Consider the following 21,312-nt stretch of genomic DNA (forward strand, 5'->3'; position numbering starts at 1 on the left):
CACAAAGAGTAAAATGCACATCTGCTTTTGGAAGAACTACAGTTTTCATGACAGAATCAAAGATTCAGGGACATAGGAGGTCTGTCCAGAGAAAGTCCAGCCATCGTTATAAGAATAGTTTGCACACATTGATGTAACCTGGCAGCCAAGGAGAGTGGACTGGAATGTGCATGTGTGAACAATGATGACTTCACTGTACTAGTCAATGGGGACAGTAGAAGCTGTTGAGTAAGCAAGTGTACTGTGTGGCCATCACATTCAAAATGACTGAGTGAGTAAAGCAACAAATCTACATCAAAGTTTGCCTTAAGCTTAAACATTCCTCCACGGAAACTATTCAGATCATTCAGAAGGCTGCAACTATGGGCAACAGGTGATTGGCAGCTTTATCACAACAAGGCCCTGCTCATGCATCTTCTCCTGCAGAGATTTTTGGAGCAACATCAAATCACGCAGGTGACTCAGCCTCCCTACAGGCTCAATTTAGCACCCTGCAACCTCTGGCTTTTCCCAATACTAAAATCACCTTTGAAAGGAAAGAGATTTCAGACTGTCAGTGAGATTCAGGAAAATATGACAGGGCAGCTGTTGGTGATTGGGAGAAATGTGTGAAGTCCCAAGGTACCTACTTTGAAGGGGACTGAGGCATCGCTGTCTTATACACAATGTTTCTTTCTATCTTCTATCTTCTTTAATAAATGTCTCTATTTTTCATATTATGTGGACGGATACTTTCTGGACAAATTTTGTATCATTAAATATCATTATAACTGATACAATTAGGTAAATACAAATAATCAAAGGGAGAAGAAATTAAATCACCTGCAATCATAAGGTCCAGAGGTAAATAAGTGTTTTTCCTTCTAGAGACTTTTAGACACATAAACTACATACAACAAAAAGGTTCATGCTGAATATACCATCTTATAAACTGCATTTGTTTACATTTTGATAATAAATTCCTAAAAGTAGAATTTCTAAGGCAAAGGGGATCCACTTCTTTTTTTAAGATTTTATTTATTTCTTTTTAGAGAGAAGGTAAGAGAGGGGGAAAGAGAGGGAGAGGAAAAGCAATGTGAGAGAGAAACACCAATGGGTTGCCTCTTCTTTGTGCCCTGACCAGAGACCGCACCTGCAACCCAGACATGTGCCCTAACTGGGAATCCAACCAGCAACCTTTTGCTTTGCAGGACAACACCCACCAACTGAGCCACACAGGTCAGGGAAGGGAGGATCTACTTCTTTAAAGCTTCTGATACATATTGCCAATTTGCCTTCTGGAAACACTGAGCAAATATAAATTCCCACCAGCTGAGGGAATGCGAGGTACAGCATAGGGAATATAGTCAATAACACTGTCATAACTTTCTAGGGTGACAGATGGTAACTAGACTTATTGTGGTGAGACCACTTTATAATTATATAAATATGGAATCATTATGAAATACACCTGAAACTAATAGGATATTGTATGCCAATTATACTTCATTTAAAAAAAGTCCCCACCAGCTGGCAGCAGGCTGGCACACATAGCACTCAATCCCCTTGCATGTCTGTCCTGGGCGTTCACCCAGTGAAACTCTTCACCATTAGGATGTCTTTTTCCTCTTGTTGCTACCACCTGGTCCTTGGGAGTACATTAAAAAAATTAAAATTTCCAACATCATGAATACTGACACCAATTTCCTCTCTACTCCTGCCTCTGTTGTTTTGCGGGTGGGAATCTGTCTCCTCTCTTGCCCTCCAGCACCACCCTCCCTCCTCCACTCGCCAGCCAGCTGTGTTCCGGAAAGCGGTGATGGGTATGAGGGAAGTGCAGGACTAGGGAAAAAAGGACTGTTTCCTCCACAGAACAAACCTCAGGACTCAAGAGGATCTGTCTAGTTCTATGTTTTTAAGATGTAACTAACTCTCAACATACTGTTCCCTGAGTAGAAGGTGAGCTAGTTTTGTCTCAGTCTAACTGCATCCACGTTCCGGCATTAAGCTGTCGGCCACCCTTAAGTTTTGGCATGGTTATAAAATGTTTCCCTTTGCCTCCATGAATATTTTAATAAAAGATCAGTCAGGGCTAAATTAGAACTACTAGCCAGATAAAATGTTAACTAAAAAAAAATCTTCAAACTGTTTTGTCGCTGGTAAACTGATTACACACTTCTGAAGAACTCGATATAACAGAAAATGCTTTAGTACCATCCACTTACACGAACAGAGATTAGAATAAACTGAAGGATCTGTCAGTCTCTTTAAATATACAGAACAAAAAAGTATCACTAAAATGTTAAGCTATTAGAAACTAAAACTTTAGAAATAAAAATCTAATCTAGTCTCCCAGTCACCAGATGATGACTCTATGCCCCTGTGAAATCTGATCTGCATAAAGTGAGAAAAAAAAGAGACAGAGTTCCCATCTTTAAAATGTAACTGTTTCATACAGTGAATGTCTCAAAGTCAAAATGCTCTTTGCAGAATATTATGAAATATTGATATTTTAAATTATATGATACAAACTATAATTTTAGGAAAAATTTTATGTGTAGTAACTTAAGTTTAAATTGCTGTAAATATTCGATTTGTTTTACTTTACAGGTTATAAGGTAGAAATATAAGACCATGACTCTGACTATAAATGTTCAAAGAACAAAACAGCCATACAAATAAATGTGATTGTCCCCCTGCAAATTATTTCTTTAATAACCATTTGCTCCTTATTCATACATGTTATCTGCCTAATACCTGCTTGTAAAATTAATGTTGACTCTCTCAAGAATTTAAGGAAAATTTTACAAAAAACCCTGAAATTCCATCAGCTCACTTTTTCCCTGCCAACTGTGAAAGGGCAGTTTGGCAGTACAACATCTCCGTCTGGTGCCAGGAAGGTGCATACGGAACACAACCTGAGAAATACAGGCTTGTGCCACGCTGAGCTCGACATGCTCCGAGGGCCTATAACCCTGGAGACCTAGAAACAGCTGAAAGAAACTGCACTCCTTTGGGGAATGGGAAATGTTTAAGTATATCTGAACTTAACATATGAAAATATATTTGAGTGCATTAGCATATTTTTGTAACAGGTAGAAACCATAATTGAATTTTTGTGGTGGTAAATTTAAACCAACTCTAGCAATAAAAAGATGCCCACAGGCTAGAAAGGCATTTATAACTCACTCTGAAGGCAATGCTTTTACTATAATTGTTTCATACCATAATTTGGTATTTTATATAAGGAAGCTTCTATACTATATTTATCTTCCTTTCTCTCCTTAACAAAAATAATGTACATACTTTAAACTATTCTGAATATATAACTCTCAATAAGGAATATTTGTACATAAGGCTGTTTAGAATTATCCCCAATATGTCCTAAAAATGATATACTGTATCAATCCTACCCTTCAATGCCAAATGTTATCAATCATAGCTCAACTGATAGTAAAAATGTAAACACTTAACAATAAGATTAATGACATTTTTATCATCACCTTTAAAAACTCTAAAGTTTGACATATGGAGCAAGATTAACATGCCATTCATGTAAAAAATAATATATAATTGTTTTTAAACTTTAAAAAGTGACCTTAGAATTACAAATTTGGGATGTAAAAGTAAACATATTTTTTCCCAAAATTTTCATGTTTTAAAAAAGGATTATGATTTCATTTATTGCCTTTAGCATTTTTGGAAACGGTACATTTCTAAACATGTAACACAAAGATATGAGAGTCATGCTGGTGGGTTGCTTTAAGACTGTATTAACTTACAACTATATTAAGTTGAAGACTGTTAGGTATTGGCACTAGCAGGATTGCTGACTTAGTAAAACAGCTAGTTCAGGTTAGTACAGGAATGTCTTGCTTAATGTCAATCCATTGCTGAAACTTGGACATGTAAGAAAATGCCTACTTTCCATTGCTGTAGATGGGAAAAATTACAATGTGTTGCCTATCAATCTAAGCATATCAATTGATTTCTTAAAATATAAGTAAAACACAGTAAAGTTGCAGACTATTATGTTAAGATGTTACAGTTTCCTGATCACCCAACAATTAATATGCTTGTTCACCACCAGTGACATGTAGCAGTAACATGGCCTCCCTTGGTACCAGCAACATCCGAGATGTATGTCCTTTTCGATGCCACTAGGCACGCCTTTCAAATGTGACTCTGACAATCTACTCATTTTATTAGAAATGTAACTTGAGGCTACTTCCACACATTGTTTGGTTAAAAATTGACTTTTGGAGAACAGAAATATAAACTTTCCCTATACAGATATCAACTGAAGAACACTACTGAGATGATTGATTGACTGATTGATTGATTGACTGATAGACAGATAAATAGTTCCATGAAGTCTGGACACTAAAAACTAAAATGGGCTTCATCAAAAAGAACATGTAACATTACAAGCACACCTGTTAAACATCAGTCTAGACCAGTGATTTTCAAATGATGTGCCATAAGAATTTTTAAAACATGCAAACCTGACTATTTAGTCAGGGACACTGACCTCTTTTCCCTTAGATTGCCAAATTTAACAAAATGACAGCATCCAACACAACAATAGCCAACTGGTGTACATACCCTGTCTTGAACCACAAATACCAAGTTGGCTAAAGAGTCTGTTTAGTTTTTTTCCATAAAATAAAAGACACTTTCTTCATTTTCACCAATAACTTTACTGATTTGGATATTTGAGTATGTCAGCTATCTCCCACATGACATAACATTAATTGTTCTCAATTAATATCTAGATTTGACCACTATCAACTTCAACTGGCCTACCCAACCAGCTGTGGAGCATCGTGGATTGAGAAACTTCCAGCATGGAACTTTGCGAAACACTTTTGACACGTTTGATCAGTCACAGCACCTTCTCCATACATTGCAAAAATCTTTTTCTGTGCTTCAGTCGCATTTGTACCTTTCTTGAAATAATAAAGCATAATATGCCAAAAATGTTGCATATTTTCTTCCATCTTCAGCATTAAAATGGCTACACAAAAATTCACCAATTTTGATGTGTTTTCTTTTAAATGCACACTGACATTACAGCTGTCACAGCACAATCTAACAGAATTGTTTTGAATGAAGTTAAAGACAACTAAGTGCTACTACAGCCAAATTACAGAAAAAACAAATGAACTTTTTGACCAGTAGGTCATGTAATAGAGTTTCAACTTATTGGTCACATCACATAATAAGGTCGCATCTGATTGGTTAATTCTTGGCATCAGAAATGCTTACATACAAATGTAGGTACATGATTTTCTAAAAAGTCGCTTTGGAATAAAAAGGGCAGGTGATTGTTATTATTATTTTTTGTAAATCAATCAAAATTATATCTATTTTTGTCAGGTCAGCAAAAAATATATATTTTTCTTGTGCCACAGATTTTAGTAATTAGTTTATATGTGTTGTCAGATGAAAAAGGTTGAAAATCACTGCTCCAGACATAGAGTTGCAGGTAATAGAAGCCTATCTAGAAGTGGCTTAAACTTTAACAAGGGAACTTACTGTCTCACCTAACAAGAAGTCCAGAGGTTGACAATCCCCAGACTAGTAAACCTATCAGTTCAACAATGTCACCATAGACCAGGTTGCTTTCTCATTTTATCCTGCCGTCTTTAACATGTTACCACTGTCTGAGGCTTCCTGTCCTCAGCAAAGATGGCACAAAGGGATGCAATGTCATTAGGTGTTTCATCCAGGTAAAAGAGTCTCCAGGAGAAGAGGAGGATGGATGTCTCTTTGGTATCTGCCGACGATCCCCTCAGCTGACCTTTGTCCACATCTGATTACTTGAACTGTCACAGGTATCCATTCTGAACTATGGTAATCTCCGACAAGGCAGACTAGGCCACCCTTACTGGCTTAGACAAATGAGAATGGGCCCCTCAGGACTGAGAATAAAGTCAGCCTCACCTTAAACACATGGTCTTGCAGGTGAATACTTTATGCATGAATCTGGATAGGCAAACATGCTCTGAATGCTTAGGTAAGTTTGCATTAATACAATAGCTAATATTACAATACTTTAAGTTCAGGTGATAGGTGACAGAAGTCAAACAGAGAAGTATTTTCACTGGAAAAAACACCTTAACAGAAGACATTACCAAGTTTTCTAACCAAATATAAATGATTTAGAAGTCACTCCCAAACCAGTTAACAGTAGGTGGATTGAAGACCTACTTTATGGAAGTCACTGTGCTGATTATTATGTAAAACACCCAGCAGACAAGATGTCTATAAGGAGGTTACAACCCAGTAGCAAGACATACAAAAATAGAAGTTTCAATAACATTACAAAACACTAATATAGGAGCTGTTACACAATACTATGTGATTCAGAAAGAAATGATAGGAGAAAATGTATAACATGAGATCAAAGACAGAGCTGTCTAGAGACCACAGAGACCTAGAGACTGAATTTCATCTGAGATTTGAAGACTGAACAGGATATAGACAAAGTGAGAGAGGCCAGGCGCTCAGTATAAGGACATGCTGGGCTGTGGGTCTGAGAGCAGACAAGCATGCTGGTTAGAATAGTGAGAGGTTCATGCAAAGGCAAACCAAGAGCAAACTGTCATTACTAGTTCCTAGTTACATGTTTACTATTACAAGTAAAAAGTTCAATCACTGTTTGGGAGCTGTACATCCCCATTATCATCTGCCTATTTTTTCATGAAAAAATGAATTGTAGCCTCATGCCCTGACTGCATCACCCACACCAGACTGACACATACAATAGAGAAACAACACACTAATGAACTGTAGGGGGCCATCATGCTGTAAGTCATTCTATCAGACACCTTAAGTGTTTGATATCATTGCTTTATAATGTTATCTAAATTTTTATTTTTGTATGTCTTGCCACGTAGATTGTATCCTCAAAGTGGACATATCATTTGCTGTATTACCTTACATTATAGTAATTATTCCCTAATTTTTATGTAGGTGCTCTAAAGTCATTTGTTGTCTAAAAACAAACCAGTAGAACTGGCCAGCGATATGTACCCTCCCTCTGACAATGACTACGCTCCCTCTGACATTGAGATAAAATACCCTATGACACCACAGTCTGAGTGGCTAGTAAACAGTGGTGTATAGTGACATCTAAAAAAGGGGTTCTTTAACCTTTTTAGTCATAGACCTTTGAGAATCTGATTACATGCAGAGGCCCTTCTCCTCAGAAAAATACAAATACAACATTTTGCCTATAATTTCAAGAGGCTCATCGACTACTCCACTCAGCCCCCAAATTCACCATGACCAAGAACCCCAAACACAGCGATAGCAACAAGGGGCAATGGCTGGTTATCACAGTCTTCAACTCCTTCAAGCAATCCATCAACAAACTATTTTAAGGGTTACAGTTTTCCTTTGGTGCTGCCAAGCATATTTTTGGCTTGTGTTTCAGGAAATAATAAATAAAAGAAATAAAAATAAGTTGTTCCATAACTTTAGAGCTGTGCTATTTAACGTAGAATAGTGAAAAGTTTCAGAACAAGAACTTCTTTAAGTTGTTAATACTGTAAGGCATTTGTATAGTACACTTAATATTTATCATTAAAAATGATACAAACACACACATATATAGTCATAAAAGTATATGCCATTTTTGATGGAAATACCAATTGTAGGAAATGAATCCATTTCTAATTTGACTGATAACCAGAGTGTGGCAGCAATTCTTAATTCTTTAAAAATGTCTCACTAGTTAATGAATCATTTAAACCCTTCAGCCTGTAATGGCTATGAATGGGCATTCCGGTGAACTCACTGCACGCACACGCAGTAGCCTGTGAGTCTGAGCTGGCAGAAGGCCTATGTGTGGCCACGGTAGAATGCTCCCCATTCCTTGGCCTGTCATACATCACTGATGATCGGGCCCTTCTTTCCAGCTACGCCTAGATGATGTCTCAGAACCATTCTCCCAAGCATTTCATTGAATTTATCAGAAATAGCAAATGAATAAAAGTTCTTTGTACTCACTTTTGTCAATAAAGAAGTCTGTGTATAGTTCCCTCTTATTATCTCATCTAACAATGTGATAAGGAAACCATAATGTTATTACATTTTATGGGTAAAGAAAATCAGTTTGAAATAGTAAGTAGCTTGCTTGATCACACAGCAAAGATATGATATAAATTAGAATCCAAATATTATGATTTCCTGTTCAGTACCAATTTTCATTAACATTGGGTTCATCTGCAAATGACAAAACAGTGGCTCACAGAGAACAAAAGTTTATTCCTGTCTCACATAAAGAAGGTTCACAGGAAAACATATAAGGCACGTGTGGCAGCTCCACAGTCTTCAGGGACCCAAGCTTTTCCCAGCTTACTCTGGGGTTATCCTCACAGTGTACTCTAGTCCTCGTGGTCCAAGGTGGCAGCCAGTCCTCCACCACCTCATCATGTCCACTTTCTTCCTGCGGTGTTCTCAAAAGGTCTCCTAGAACCTACAATCTAATGTTTCCTCTTATGTCCCACTGGCCAGAAACTTCAACTGGAAAATGGCCACATGACAATGCAATATGCTACTAAGAAGAAAAAGGACACAGACACTGGAGGACAACTAGTAGCTCTGGTCCCTATCTCATATTGAAGCCAAAGGATATTGGAAAAGTTAGATCTAAGGTGTTTGATAGAATGACTTGCAGCATGATGGTCCCGTATAATTCATTGGTTTGCTGTTGTTTCACTGTCTTATCCTGTCAACCTGGTACGAGTATACTTGCACACTTTTTCACTGATGTGCTCAGGAGATGATGTTGCAATCGTCTTTAAAAATATTAAAAATGAAAATTTAAAAATAATTCTCAGTTGTAATGAAACTAACAATTATCTCTGTTTTAAAAGATGTTAATAAATTTCTGATAAAAAGACAAAATGAAATACTAGTTCACTGTTTTAAAATGGACAGATATCCGATAGTTCATTACTGTCAGTGGGATAAAATGCTAATGTCTCAGAATGGCTCAAGTCTCAACAATAAACCACCCCTCTAGACTCGTTTCTTGTTTGAGTATGAAGACATATTCTCTCTAGTTAGCCCAAAACTTTTCACTGGCCCTGTAAATAGCCCAGATTCTTCTTCATCTACATACTTTACAGTCTGTCTCACCTCTTAAAAGGTTTTCTTTTCCTACCATGTGTTATAAAAGAAATATTCCAACAATTCCCAAACATTGGCACACATAAAAATCACCTGCATAGGTTTAAAAAATGCTGATTCTCGGGCTATAGCTCCAAAGATTCTGTCTCACTTGCTATGGGTTAGGCCCAGGAATCTGCAGCACCTTTAACAAGGAGCAGAGAGCCTAGGGCAGACAAGGTGAACATCAGGAATGTTCATTTGGTGATTCTACAAAATAAAAAGATTGCCCTGGCTGGTGTAGCTCAGTGGATTGAGCATGTGCTGTGAACCAAAGGGTGGCCGGTTCGATTCCCAGTCAGGGCTCATGCTTGGGTTGTAAGCCAGGTCCCCAGTGGGAGCCATGTGCAAGGCAACCACACACAGATGTTTTTCTTTCTCTTTCTCCCTCCCTGACCCTCTCTATAAAAATAAAATATTAAAAAAATTAAAAATATTAAAAAATATATGAAAAGATTATATCACACTAATTTAAGGTGTTTTTCTTCTGGTTTAATTTATTAGATAATGCTATTCAGAGGTAATGCCATAATTCTACCACAATATAATAAACAAAAAAGATGCTGAAAAATTTCATCATTTCACATGTATAAAGATTAATGTGTAACCCCAATAGGAATTTTTCCCTTCATAATATGCTTTGGTTGCCCTCAAAGGGGAAAAAAAACTAGAAGATAAATGACATGACCACTTAAATATAAAAGACTACTGCAGTATTACTAAGATTACCAGGAAGACAATAGCTAGGTCACCCAACCCTACACAAATTCTGGTACAAGATACGATGCTCATACTGTGTACATTTTACTTAAATTTCACCCTCACTAGTTATTTCCTCAACAGAAAGAAATAAGAATAAACTTTAAGTTAAAATATAAAGGTAGACATCACAATTTCCCAGTTACGTGGTCTCAGATGTGGAAGACAGAGCACTATGAAAGCCTCTACGGAAATACTCGAGGAGACTCCATTTATGTAATAGGGTGCGCATACTTACATTTTTCCCCACTGAAGAAGGAAACAGGACAGTAGTAAACCAGTCAGTTACCCCCAAATAGCTAGGCTAAAAATATGACTGCCTGATGTTTTCAGTTCAAAGAAGTAATACCTCAGAATTGCTCAGAAAACTTTATGGGTGCTAATCTGTCAAATAATTTTACCTCAAGTCAATCTACACTATAGCTAAAACAAAAAGAGTCATGGTCCACTTGGAATTCACATTTGTGTAATTAATTTAATAAAATACTTCCCAGCTTCTCTACTGACTTAAACACACATATATACATTTAAGGTTCCAAATATATTACTCTTAGAAAGCTTCATTTCTTAGAATTTTGAAGCTTTCTGCTCATTGCCTATTTAATGTTTGAGAGGAAGTGTGTTTAACCTAGGAATTCTGTGGTTTTATTTGCTTTTTGTTTGTTTATGGCTTAACTACAGTGGAAGAGAAACTGTAACTTTGTATTTTTATGAGGTCTTTTTCGAAGTGTCTTAAACACATTATTGGATGGTGTACAATTACTAAATTATAGAGAGGGAACTGCAGTGGCTCTCAGCCCTGCATGCACACTAGAACTACCCTGGGGAACTCTGGGGGGAAAAAAGTGTCCGGGCCAAACCCCAGGCCTATCTAATCAGAATTAGGGATGTGGTCCCAGGACCAGTGTATATTCAAAGTGCCCCTACTGCACAGGAGGATTAGAACACTGCAGTTAGGGAGACAAGAGTCCTAATTTACATTTGCGTCAGCTGAGTCTATTGAGCCCCAGGGAGAATGAATGACTTTCTCACAATAAATTACATGAAACAGGGGGCTCAGTTCTGCCTCTCCATACAATTGGCACATCTCCCTGCCCCATCAAGTTCCCTCTCACTCTGCACATTCAAAAAGATAAAGAAGGATGGTACTCACCTCACCCCCCACCCCTCAGGACAACGTGGCCTGCACCTTTTCATCTCTGAACTACCCCTACTTTAACAGGTAAACCAGAATTAAGAACCAACAAATGTGACAATTCTGCTAGTTCTATCCATTAGATATACAAGACCACAGTTCTTAATGGGAAATAAGCAACTGAATAATGTAGTTGGTTGAAAAATCCAGCACACGTTGCTTTAGAATTGAAAAGCCAAAAGGTAAATTGTCATTTGCGTTTTAGTGGATATCAAATACATGGGTAAAGGGATATCAAAAGAGTAAGTTGCTTTTTTAATCCATAAACAATGTATTTTTTAAAGATTTGGTATACTTCTATTGTAAGAACAGGGAGTAAAAACAAGAAGCATGTGCTAAAAATCTGTTTAGTTTTGTCGTTGTTTTAATTAAAGCCTGCAGTCCCACACATGATCAAAGTCCCTCATTCCTTGGAATGTAAATTTTTACTGTACACAATTAAATTTCCACTTCTAAATAAAGAAAAGAACACAGATGAAGAGATTATCTACAAAGCTCCATATAAAACCATAATAGTTTAATTTTAGTGTGCATACATGGTTTGAATGATTCCCAGGAAGAGAAATTCAGTAGGAGACAATCTTAAAAATAACTCACTGCATTTCAAAATCTGATTTACAATTTAAACTGGAAAACAGAAGGTGAGAATAAATTACTTATTTTAATATCAATACTTAAAAGATAAAATCCAAGCTGCTGTGATTTACTAAGCTATGATTCTAAATTCAATGAGTTTTACAAAATAATTAGAGTTATGGAAACTAGAAGTGCTTATGCCGTACTTTAAAAAGCACCTGCATATTCTGAAAAAGTTCAGCTGAACTACAACCCAGTTCCTTTAATCTCTGAAATAGTTCTTGCCCAATTCACTTTGCCTGCTTCAAAGTTATATTCAATATGTGGTCAACAGTATCACCGAACAACAGTAATCTAAATCATCCCTTTTCATTTTATATTCTGGGGTGGGGGATTGTTGCTGTTATTTTTCCTTCGTTTAACTATAGCAGATTAAGCTAATTCATGCTTTTGTCTTAGTTTTGAAAGCAATTACATGCCAATATCTAGGCAATAGATATCCCTTTGTCCTAATTTAAAATAACTATGAGGTTGGACACTACAGTAGCAAATTTGTAATCAACTTAAAGATAATGTCTTAAAAGTACAATTAAACATGTCATAAAAGAATAAAAACTTGGTGATTACAAATAGTACCATGCTTGTTGGGGCTTTAAACAGCAGCATAACGCTAAGAAAAATCGCCACCCAGTGATGCAAATGAAAACTGCAATTTGTTTTTGTGTGAAGTAAGCACCCTGGAGGATTACTTCAACTTCATTTCTGAATGAATGAATGAATAGCTATTACCTTCTTATGTGACTAGGAACTGGTTACAAGGGTAAAGATATTTTTCTACTAGGTGTTCCTTTTTCCTTATTATTATTCACTACACTCAACATTTTGCAAAGGCTAAAAGCTTTGGAAACCTTAACAGAGAAGCTTTACATCCCAAAGTGAGCTAACTGTGTATGAACAGTCCAGATATTCCTATTATCAACAAAAGTGCCTAGGCTCTGCCCTGACCCTGAATTTCGGGCCTCAAGGTGTTGACTTTAGCAGCTCAGCAATGCCATCTAATAATTGTGACCTAAAACCTGTCTGTCTGTGTTAAGCAGGAAGATTTGTCTAGGGGAAAAGGTTCAACTGGGGAAAAAAATTTTATACTTTTAATGACATAATTTACTCTGACCTTGTTAAAAACAGGTTATAAAGGCCACATACAATGATAATTTTAAAAATTCTGTAGACTACATATTGATGTGAATTATTGCCATAAATATAATCATGTTTCTAAGTCTTCAGTTAGTTGCATCAGTTAGAAATTATGTCAATCATATGCATTTATTTTGCCGCAGTGTTACCTGCTGCACATGAGGAAAAGAAAGTTGTATGGATATATAATAACCAAAGTACATATGTGTAAGTATGGGGCCAGGTTAATAATAGCATTTCATATCTACCATTTGCTCCATTTGACATTTTCCAAAATATCCCCCACAGTATGCTCTGAGACTAAAGGAGAATGTAAGTCAGTACAGAACCACATGATAAAAAAGAGCAACTCAGCAGAACAAATTCATTTTTTTAAAAGACACTACCATTCTATTTTTAAAGACAATTAACTATATTCCTAATATTCTGTCCTGACTTTTATCAGTCAATTCAGTTAAGTCCTTCTCTGCTGAAGGATTTTTTTTGCTAACTAAACAATGTATACCATCTTCCAATCTCAACTTCATTAAGATTATAGATTTCTATAATATTTTATATATTTAAAATATTAAATAGTGAAAATTTTGAGGGTAGCCAAAATTAAAGCCAAACTTTAAGAATAGTAATAAGCCAACACTCTTTTATTAAAACAAAACAAAGAAAATCAGCACTCTCTCTGAAACAGTAAGGAACACAATTTTTTTTTAATCTCAAAAATGTCAATAATGTCTTAAAATTAAAAATGATAATATGATATTTTAAAAATGGACAGCTTAGCATTTAAGAGGGTAGGAGGTAAGCTCTGAAGTCAGACTGGGCGAATTTCAGATCTGCTGTATGTTAGCTGGAGGAACTTGGAAAAGTTAAGTTCTCACCTGTATATGGAGATATGGTTACTGAACCCAACCAGTAACAATACTGGGTTCAGTGAGTTCCCACTGCTTGCTGCCTACCAGGCAAACCTCGAAAGACAGAGTTCAGTGGAAAAGAAAGGACTCTTTTTTTTATTTTATTTTAATTATTGTTCAATTACAGTTTTCTCCTTTTTACTCCCAATCCAGCCTCCGCTCCCACCCCTCCCCACTTCCCTCCCATTACCACCCTCCCCTTAGTTTATGACCATGTGTCCTTTAAGTTTGTTCCTGTGAACCCTTCCCACTGTCCCCTGAAATTCCCTCTACTCTCTTCTGTGGGCACTGTCAGCCTGACCTCTATTTCAGTGTCTTTGGTTATGTTTTGCTTCTTTGTTTTGTTGTTTAGGATCCTGTTAAAGGTGAGATCATATGGTATTTGTCTTTCACCGCCTGGCTTGTTTCCCTTAGCATAATGTTTTCCAACTCCATCCAAGCTGTTACAAAGGGTAGGAGCTTCTTTCTTTCTGCTGCATAGAATTCCATTGTGTAAATGTACCATAGTTTTTTGATCTATTCATTTACTGATGGGTAGCTAGGTTGCTTCCAGCACCTAGCTATTGTAAATTGTGCTGCTATGAACATTGGGATGCATAGGTTCTTTTGGATTTGTGTTTTAGTGTTCTTAGGATAAAGTCCCAGCAGTGGAATTGCTGGGTCAAAAGGCAGATCCATTTTTAGTTTTCTGAGGAAGTTCCATACTGCTTTCCATAGTGGTTGTACCGGTCTGCAGTCCCACCAGCAGTGCACTAGGGTCCCCTTTTCTCCACAACCTCTCCAACACTTGTTGCTTGTTGCTTTGTTTATGATGGCCATTCTGTCTGGTGTGAAGTGGTATCTCATTGTGGTTTTAATTTGCATCTCTCTGATAGCTAGCGATATTGAACATCGTTTCATGTGTCTTTGGATTTTCTGTATGTCCTCCTTGGAGAAGTGTCTGTTCAAGTCCTTTGCCCACTTTTTAATTTGATCCCTTGTCTTCTTAGAGTGCAGGCTTGTAAGTTCTTTATATCTTTTGGAGATTAAACCCTTGTCTGAGGTGTCATTGGCAAATATGTTTTCCCATATAGTTGGTTCTCTTTTAATTTTGATACTGTTTTCTTTAGCTGTGCAGAAGCTTTTAATTTTGATGAGGTCCCATTTGTTTATTCTTTCCTTTATGTCCCTTGCTCTAGGGGACAAGTCAGTAAAAAAAGTTTCTTCGTGAAATATCTGAGATTTTCCTACCTACATTCTCCTCTAGGACTTTAATAGTGTCACGTTTTATATTTAAGTCTTTTATTCACCTTGAATTTATTTTTGTATATGGTGTAAGTTGGTGCTCAAGTTTCATTTTTCTGCATGTGGCTGTCCAGTTCTCCCAACACCGTTTGTTGAAGAGGCTATTTTTACTCCATTTTATGTTGCTGCCTCCTTTGTCAAATATTAATTGACCATAGAGACTTGGGTTTATTTCTGGGCTCTCTGTTCTGTTCCATTGGTCTATGTGCCTGTTTTTATGCCAGTACCAGGCTGTTTTGATTACAGTGGCCTTGTAGTATAGTTTAGTGTCAGGTATTGTGATCCCTTCTACTTTACTCTTCTTTCCCAAAATTGCAGCAGCTATTCGGGGTCGTTTATAATTCCATATAAATTGTTGAAGTGTTTGTTCTATGTCTGTGAAATATGCCATTGGTACTTTAATGGGAATTGCATTGAATGTGTAAATTTCTTTGGGTAGTATGGACATTTTGATGATATTAATTCTTCCAATCCATGAACACGGTATATGTTTCCATTTGTTTGTATCTTCCTTGATTTCTTTCCTGTTATATAGTTTTCTGAATACAGGTCTTTTACCTCTTTGGTTAGGTTTATTCCTAGATATTTTATTTTTCTTTTTGCTATTTCAAATGGAATTTTTTTCTTGATCTCTGCTAAAGGACTCTTATTTAATCACAAGTTTCTGTCTAAAATATCTGGGTAACAAAATTAAGAGGAAAGAAAACGTAAGAGTATGACATCAAAAATAGCTATTTAACTATTTGTCATTACAACTTCTACATAGGTTCAGGAACTGAAAATACCACAAGAACAAAAATCTGTTCACAGTGCTATTATCACCAAGGTCTTTGGAAATAATGGCACATTTCTGCCTCAAAGCCCATTCCCTCTAAGACACCCAAAGAAAAATCCTTGTCACTCTCTGTCATCTCAGTTCAAGAATTGTGCCAGGAACCTCTTTTCCCACCCAATATTATAAACGTAGGAGGCTTAGCTGGTCCCCAGTCGCTGTCCAGCTTCAGGCATCTGTCCGAGTCTGTGCCCCCAGACCTCCAACACGTCAGACCCTCCTCCTACTGCAGCTCACAGGCCTGCACTTGCCACCACTGATACAGCCACCCGCATCAGGGAAGAAGAAAGAACTAACTTTTTGCTTCCTGGCACTCCATTTAAAAGTCCTCTCCCAGAATCCCATTCGCGCTGAAAGCCAGTGGGAGTGTCCAGCCTTCCAACCAATGAGGGCCAGCGTTCACCCTGTGTGCCTTTTCCCCTCCAGTGGCTGCCTGGTTCAGCAAGGGGGCAGAGTGTCCAGGGACACACGTGCAGCTCATGCCCCTCCCCATTTCAGGGGGTGTCCCCCGTTACAGTGTAATACCAACACTCCACTCACAGCGTTGTTCTAAGCATTTTACACACACTAACTCATTTAATCCCTTCCATAACCCGGTAGGGTTCGTACTGTTATCATGCTCACTTTGTAGATAAGGGAAGTCACACCCAGGAGGTGACATAATTGCCAAAATGGTGAAGGGTGGAAGACACACCACCCCCAAATATGCCACTTTGGCATAAGGATGATTTTGAACTGAAAGCAAGAGATTAAACCCCCCTATGAAAGATGCCAGGGGGAATGAGCATTCTTATCACCAGTGATGGGGAGTCGAGGCCAAGAGAACTACACAGACAGAAGTTGTCAAAATCCTCTTACCTTCTGTTAGCCTCCCCACACGTTTTAGTCTCTCTTCCACAACTACTTCGTTATTCAACCTGGTATACAAGCACTTAGGTTTCACTGTTTCTTTTGGTCTTCATTTTTCTGTGACATGTAAAAATCTGTATGCTTTTCTTCTGTTGATCTGCCTTCTATTTCAATCTCTGTACACTAAACTCACATCCTTTCAATGGCAATTTAGTACCAAAAAGAATAATGTAGATTTCTATTCATGAAATAGAATAGAAAAATGCAAGATTCTCTGCCTATGTTAAGATTATAGAGGTGTTCTAGAAGAAAGGATACAAAAGAGTTTGGAAAACTAGGCTTTATTGAAGCAGATTTCTGAGAGAAGAATTTATCGTGAAACTCCTGAAGAAGCAGCAACTTCACACTTCACAGGGGACCAGAGACATCCCTGAAGTTCTGCTGTTAGTGAGGCTAATTCATTCAGTGAAAGGGAAGCAACACTGGCAGCTTTCGAGGAACAGAAGTTGGTGTTGACAGAGCCAGTTCTGACTTTGAAGCCAAGTCACTAATCCCTGACATGCTAAGAAAGGCCAGATAAGCAGTCATGTCTGCAGCACCCCACTCTATTCCAGTCAGACGGTGCCCTAGAAAAATCACAGGCCCTATGCCCCAGTATTTTGCTCCAGGTATAGGGGAGCTGGTCAGGAAAGAAACAACTCCGACCACCAGCTACTGCCCTGTCCCAGGGCATATGAAGCAAATCCAGAAGAACACATAGGCCTGCCAGAACTTGACTGTGGAAAAGATGGGATAATTGTAGGGGAGCATTTAACTAGGAGAAAAACTCCACCCTGATAGCCCAGAGATCAAAGCCAAGAACTGGGAAAGGGCCAGAGAGATAAAACCTCTGTGTCCTTTCTGCAAGAGATCAGATCCTAAAGACAAAGGTGAGAGGCAGAGACCCACCCACCGTGCTTCAGAATGTGTCGGGTCGCAGGCATGGCAGAATGGCAGAGCTCTGGGAGGGTCTAAGATGAAAATTCCGAGCACTCTTCAATCCTACCGATGCCAGGGGACCCGTGTCTGACTGGGCCAGGGCAAAGGAGGAGGTGGGAAACCAGAACCTGAGAAAATTCCCAGGGAGTAAACACCCTATGAGTTCATGCAAATCCTGTCAGAGAAGGGGCCCAGATTTGGCGGGAGGAGGTCGAGGGTGGAGGAGGATGCCTGCCACAAGGGGAAACGAAACCTGGTTTTGGTTCCTCCTCAGCAGAATACAAACGCCTTCCTCAGGGAAATGCACAATGACTAGAAGAAAATGTTATTTTTTAGAATTCCCCTTAGGAGAAATGCAGTATTTAGTTGAAAAATATTTTTAAACCATTAAAATTTTAATAATTTTAAGTAGTATTATTAATTTTATAATAGGAAATAAACTAGGCTTAAACATTTAGCAGACACCATTTAATATTGGATTGAAAAATATACTGCAGTCAGCAAATATTTATATTTCAGATGCCTAATTTAATTTAAGATGCTAATTTAAGAAGAAACCCAGTGTCCCAGGTTCGATTCCCAGCCAGGGTACATTCCTGGGTTGCTGACCATAACCCCCAGCAACCGCACATTGATGTTTCTCTCTCTCTCTCTATCTCCCTCCCTTCCCTCTCTAAAAAATAAATAAATAAAATATTTTAAAAAATTCTCTATAAAAAAAAAAGAAGAAACCCTTGCTATTTATAAAACAGAACTTGAAGTTATAAGCATTCTTCAAGACTTCTGGTTTTCAACAATGAAAAAGGTTGACTAGCATATCACAGAAAAAGAAAAGGGATAATTTTACAAACTTAATTTGAAGGACATTCTAAACCAATACATAAGAAGAGTCTGACTTGATGACAATATTCTAAATGATTAATGAACTTTATTGTTACAGATTTCATAGAAATTAATTCTGGAATCAACTGGGAAATAACTTGAAAAATGAATCCTACAACTTTCAAGTAATTTTTGAAAAGAAAAATAATCCATGTAATTACGATTTCACTTCTTAAACACACTCACCTAAAAGGACAAATCCATCCGCTTCTTTCTCTGGGGCCGAGGGCGCCTTCGCCTCCAGAGGCTTCCTGAAGAAGTGAAACATGGCAGCCGCTGGGGTCTGAAACAGAGGGAAAGCTAGGGTCAAGCGAAACCGCACAAGTCTTCCCCTTGCCAATAAAAAGCCAAATATAAAGATACCATAATATCTACTGTTTAGGAATTCTACTACCAGACTTAAAAACAAGAGCGCTCCTCTCTAGGTGTCAGAAGACGGAGCCAGAAATTGCAGTGTAAAATCACGTGTGCCTGGAATCCTGTCAACTCTCTCAATTTCTGAACACGCAGGAAATAACCCAAGAAATCACTATACATAAAACTCAGATCAACAGATAATACCGGGACCTGGAAGGATCACGCTTAACATAGACATAAATCATACACTTGATTCGATTTGAGGAAAGGGGAAAAAAACCTGTCATGCCATAACTAGCTTAAGCCTCGTGAAACTAGGACCACCTGAAAAAAGAAGGCACTTCCAACACTCTCCACAGTTGGTTATCTGATCCAGACGCTCAAGAACTCCATCAGCTGTAAAACTGCAGCCAACTTTAAACCCCCATCAGTGCAGATATTTGTGCTGGTGAGATAATTGTGCTCTGCCCCCAAACCACACATACACACACACCCCGTCCCCTCTTCCTCCTCCCATCTTTGCACACTCAGGCAGGCCAACCATTCCTAGAAAACAACTGGGAAGAAAGTGGAAGGGACCTTGCAAGGACACATTACACTCAGAGGCCAGTCCCCATAAACACAGCAATGTAACAGACAGCAAAGAAAGGAGTAATCCTGGTGGCAGAAAATGCTCTACATTGTTTTCATATTTCCCATCCACACCAGAAAACCGAGGAGGGAGGGCTAATAAAGACTTCATCTGAGCAAAAGCCTTCGAGAAATTGAGAATTGATCATGGGATTTGTATAGGCCGACCTGCCCTGGGCTGTAGATCAAAGTGGAAGGTAAAGGAGCCTGTTTGTTATTAGAACACATACCTGGCAGATTTCACGTTTTAATGGAATAAAAAATGAAGAAGGAAAACACGAGCCATGTGAAAAAGAAAATGTTCTGGAAGAGCAAAGGAACAGCCTCTGGAATCCTCAAAGAAAGGGCTTACTGGATATAGCAATGTGGATGCAAAAGAAAAGTCTGAAAATAGTCTGGCGCCCTCAATAGAGTACAGGAGACATGGCCTCTATGAAACTGGTGAAAAACAAGATTAGAGGAAAAAGCAAAAGGAAAAGATGAAAAGTCAAGGAATGTAATGAAAAAAAATAACTAAGATAAAAGAAACTCATGCAAGAAAGAAATATCAAAAAATATTTGGTTGGCTTATATCAGGAATGTTCAAGTTCAGACTTAAAAGACTGGAAGAAGCACTGACTTCTTAACCCCAAATGGTTAAAAACAGAATGAAGAAGGCCTCTGATGGAACAAAAGCTGATTAAAACTCAACCTTGGGTCAGGATCAAATCCAGGGTATAGCCATCACGCCTAGCATTAAACCCCCTGTGTGAATTCATGTGGCACTCAGTAAATTCTTTCCATCAGGATAAATGGTTCAGGAAAAAGAGATGAAGAGAATAGGTCTCCAACAGAAAGCTGGGAGGGAAAAGATAACCTCAAATAAAGAAAAAGGAAGCAGAGAACACACGTAGAGGTAAAAAAGATGAGAAACATAGCAAATCTAAGAGTCACATCTAGCCAAAATTTTAGATCTGGCTATTGATACGTGAGGCTGACTAGAATCAGAAAGAAGTCAGCAAAATTTTTGAGAGTTGTAGCATTACAATAACAACCATTCTGGATCAGGAGAGGACCACAACCCAACAGGCAGGAAGCTGCCAGAAAAAACTGCTCAGCCCACAAAGAAGGCCTATTCTCAGTGCCAACTTCCGTGGTAGCCAAAGTTACTAGAAAAAGAAGAAACTTTTAAAAAAGGTGGGGCCAATGGGCATGGAGAATAATAGATTGGGGGTGAGAGGCTCTTTCAGGAAGCAGAATCTGGGCATAATTAATGAACATTCTCCAACTCAAGGTGGGCATCCCCTGAAATGCCTGCTCAGTGGGATTTCAGAATTGCTTCCACTCTGACTGCTGTATTTCCCATACTTCCCAGCCCATGGGAGTGTTTTTGTCAGTTACCGTATTTTTTGGACTATAAGACATAGGCTTACCACATTTTTGCTTCAACATTTTTTTTTTCTATATTCCTCCTCTAAAACCTAGGTGCATCGTATGGTGCGGACCCCAGACACACCTAGGTTTTAGAGAAGGAAAATAGGGGGAAAATTTTTGAAGCAAAAAATGTGGTAAAGAAGTGTGTCGTATAGTCTGAAAAAATACGGTATCTTTCTCAGTTTCATGAGGGTGAAGCAGGACAGAAGGGACAAACTACTGGTCTTTTTAGTTCCTGAAGTCTCCAGACCAAGGGCTGCCTCATCCCGACCAGGTGAAGAAATTCTGAACTTTGA

At 38.1% G+C, this 21,312-nt stretch overlaps 1 protein-coding gene across 3 annotated transcripts in view; it reads right to left on the minus strand.

The window, feature by feature from the left end:
* UMAD1 (UBAP1-MVB12-associated (UMA) domain containing 1) overlaps window positions 1-21,312 on the minus strand; it is a 200,976-nt gene that overhangs the window by 163,536 nt on the left and 16,128 nt on the right. For all 3 annotated transcript variants that reach the window (XM_028526216.2, XM_036010319.1, XM_036010318.1), the window contains one exon: window positions 18,803-18,899. In XM_028526216.2, the coding sequence (XP_028382017.1) occupies window positions 18,803-18,884 (82 nt within the window). In that variant the 5' untranslated portion in view covers window positions 18,885-18,899. The remainder of the gene's footprint in view (window positions 1-18,802; window positions 18,900-21,312) is intronic.

This window comes from Phyllostomus discolor, chromosome 10 (assembly GCF_004126475.2).
Source record: "Phyllostomus discolor isolate MPI-MPIP mPhyDis1 chromosome 10, mPhyDis1.pri.v3, whole genome shotgun sequence".
NCBI lineage: Eukaryota > Metazoa > Chordata > Mammalia > Chiroptera > Phyllostomidae > Phyllostomus > Phyllostomus discolor.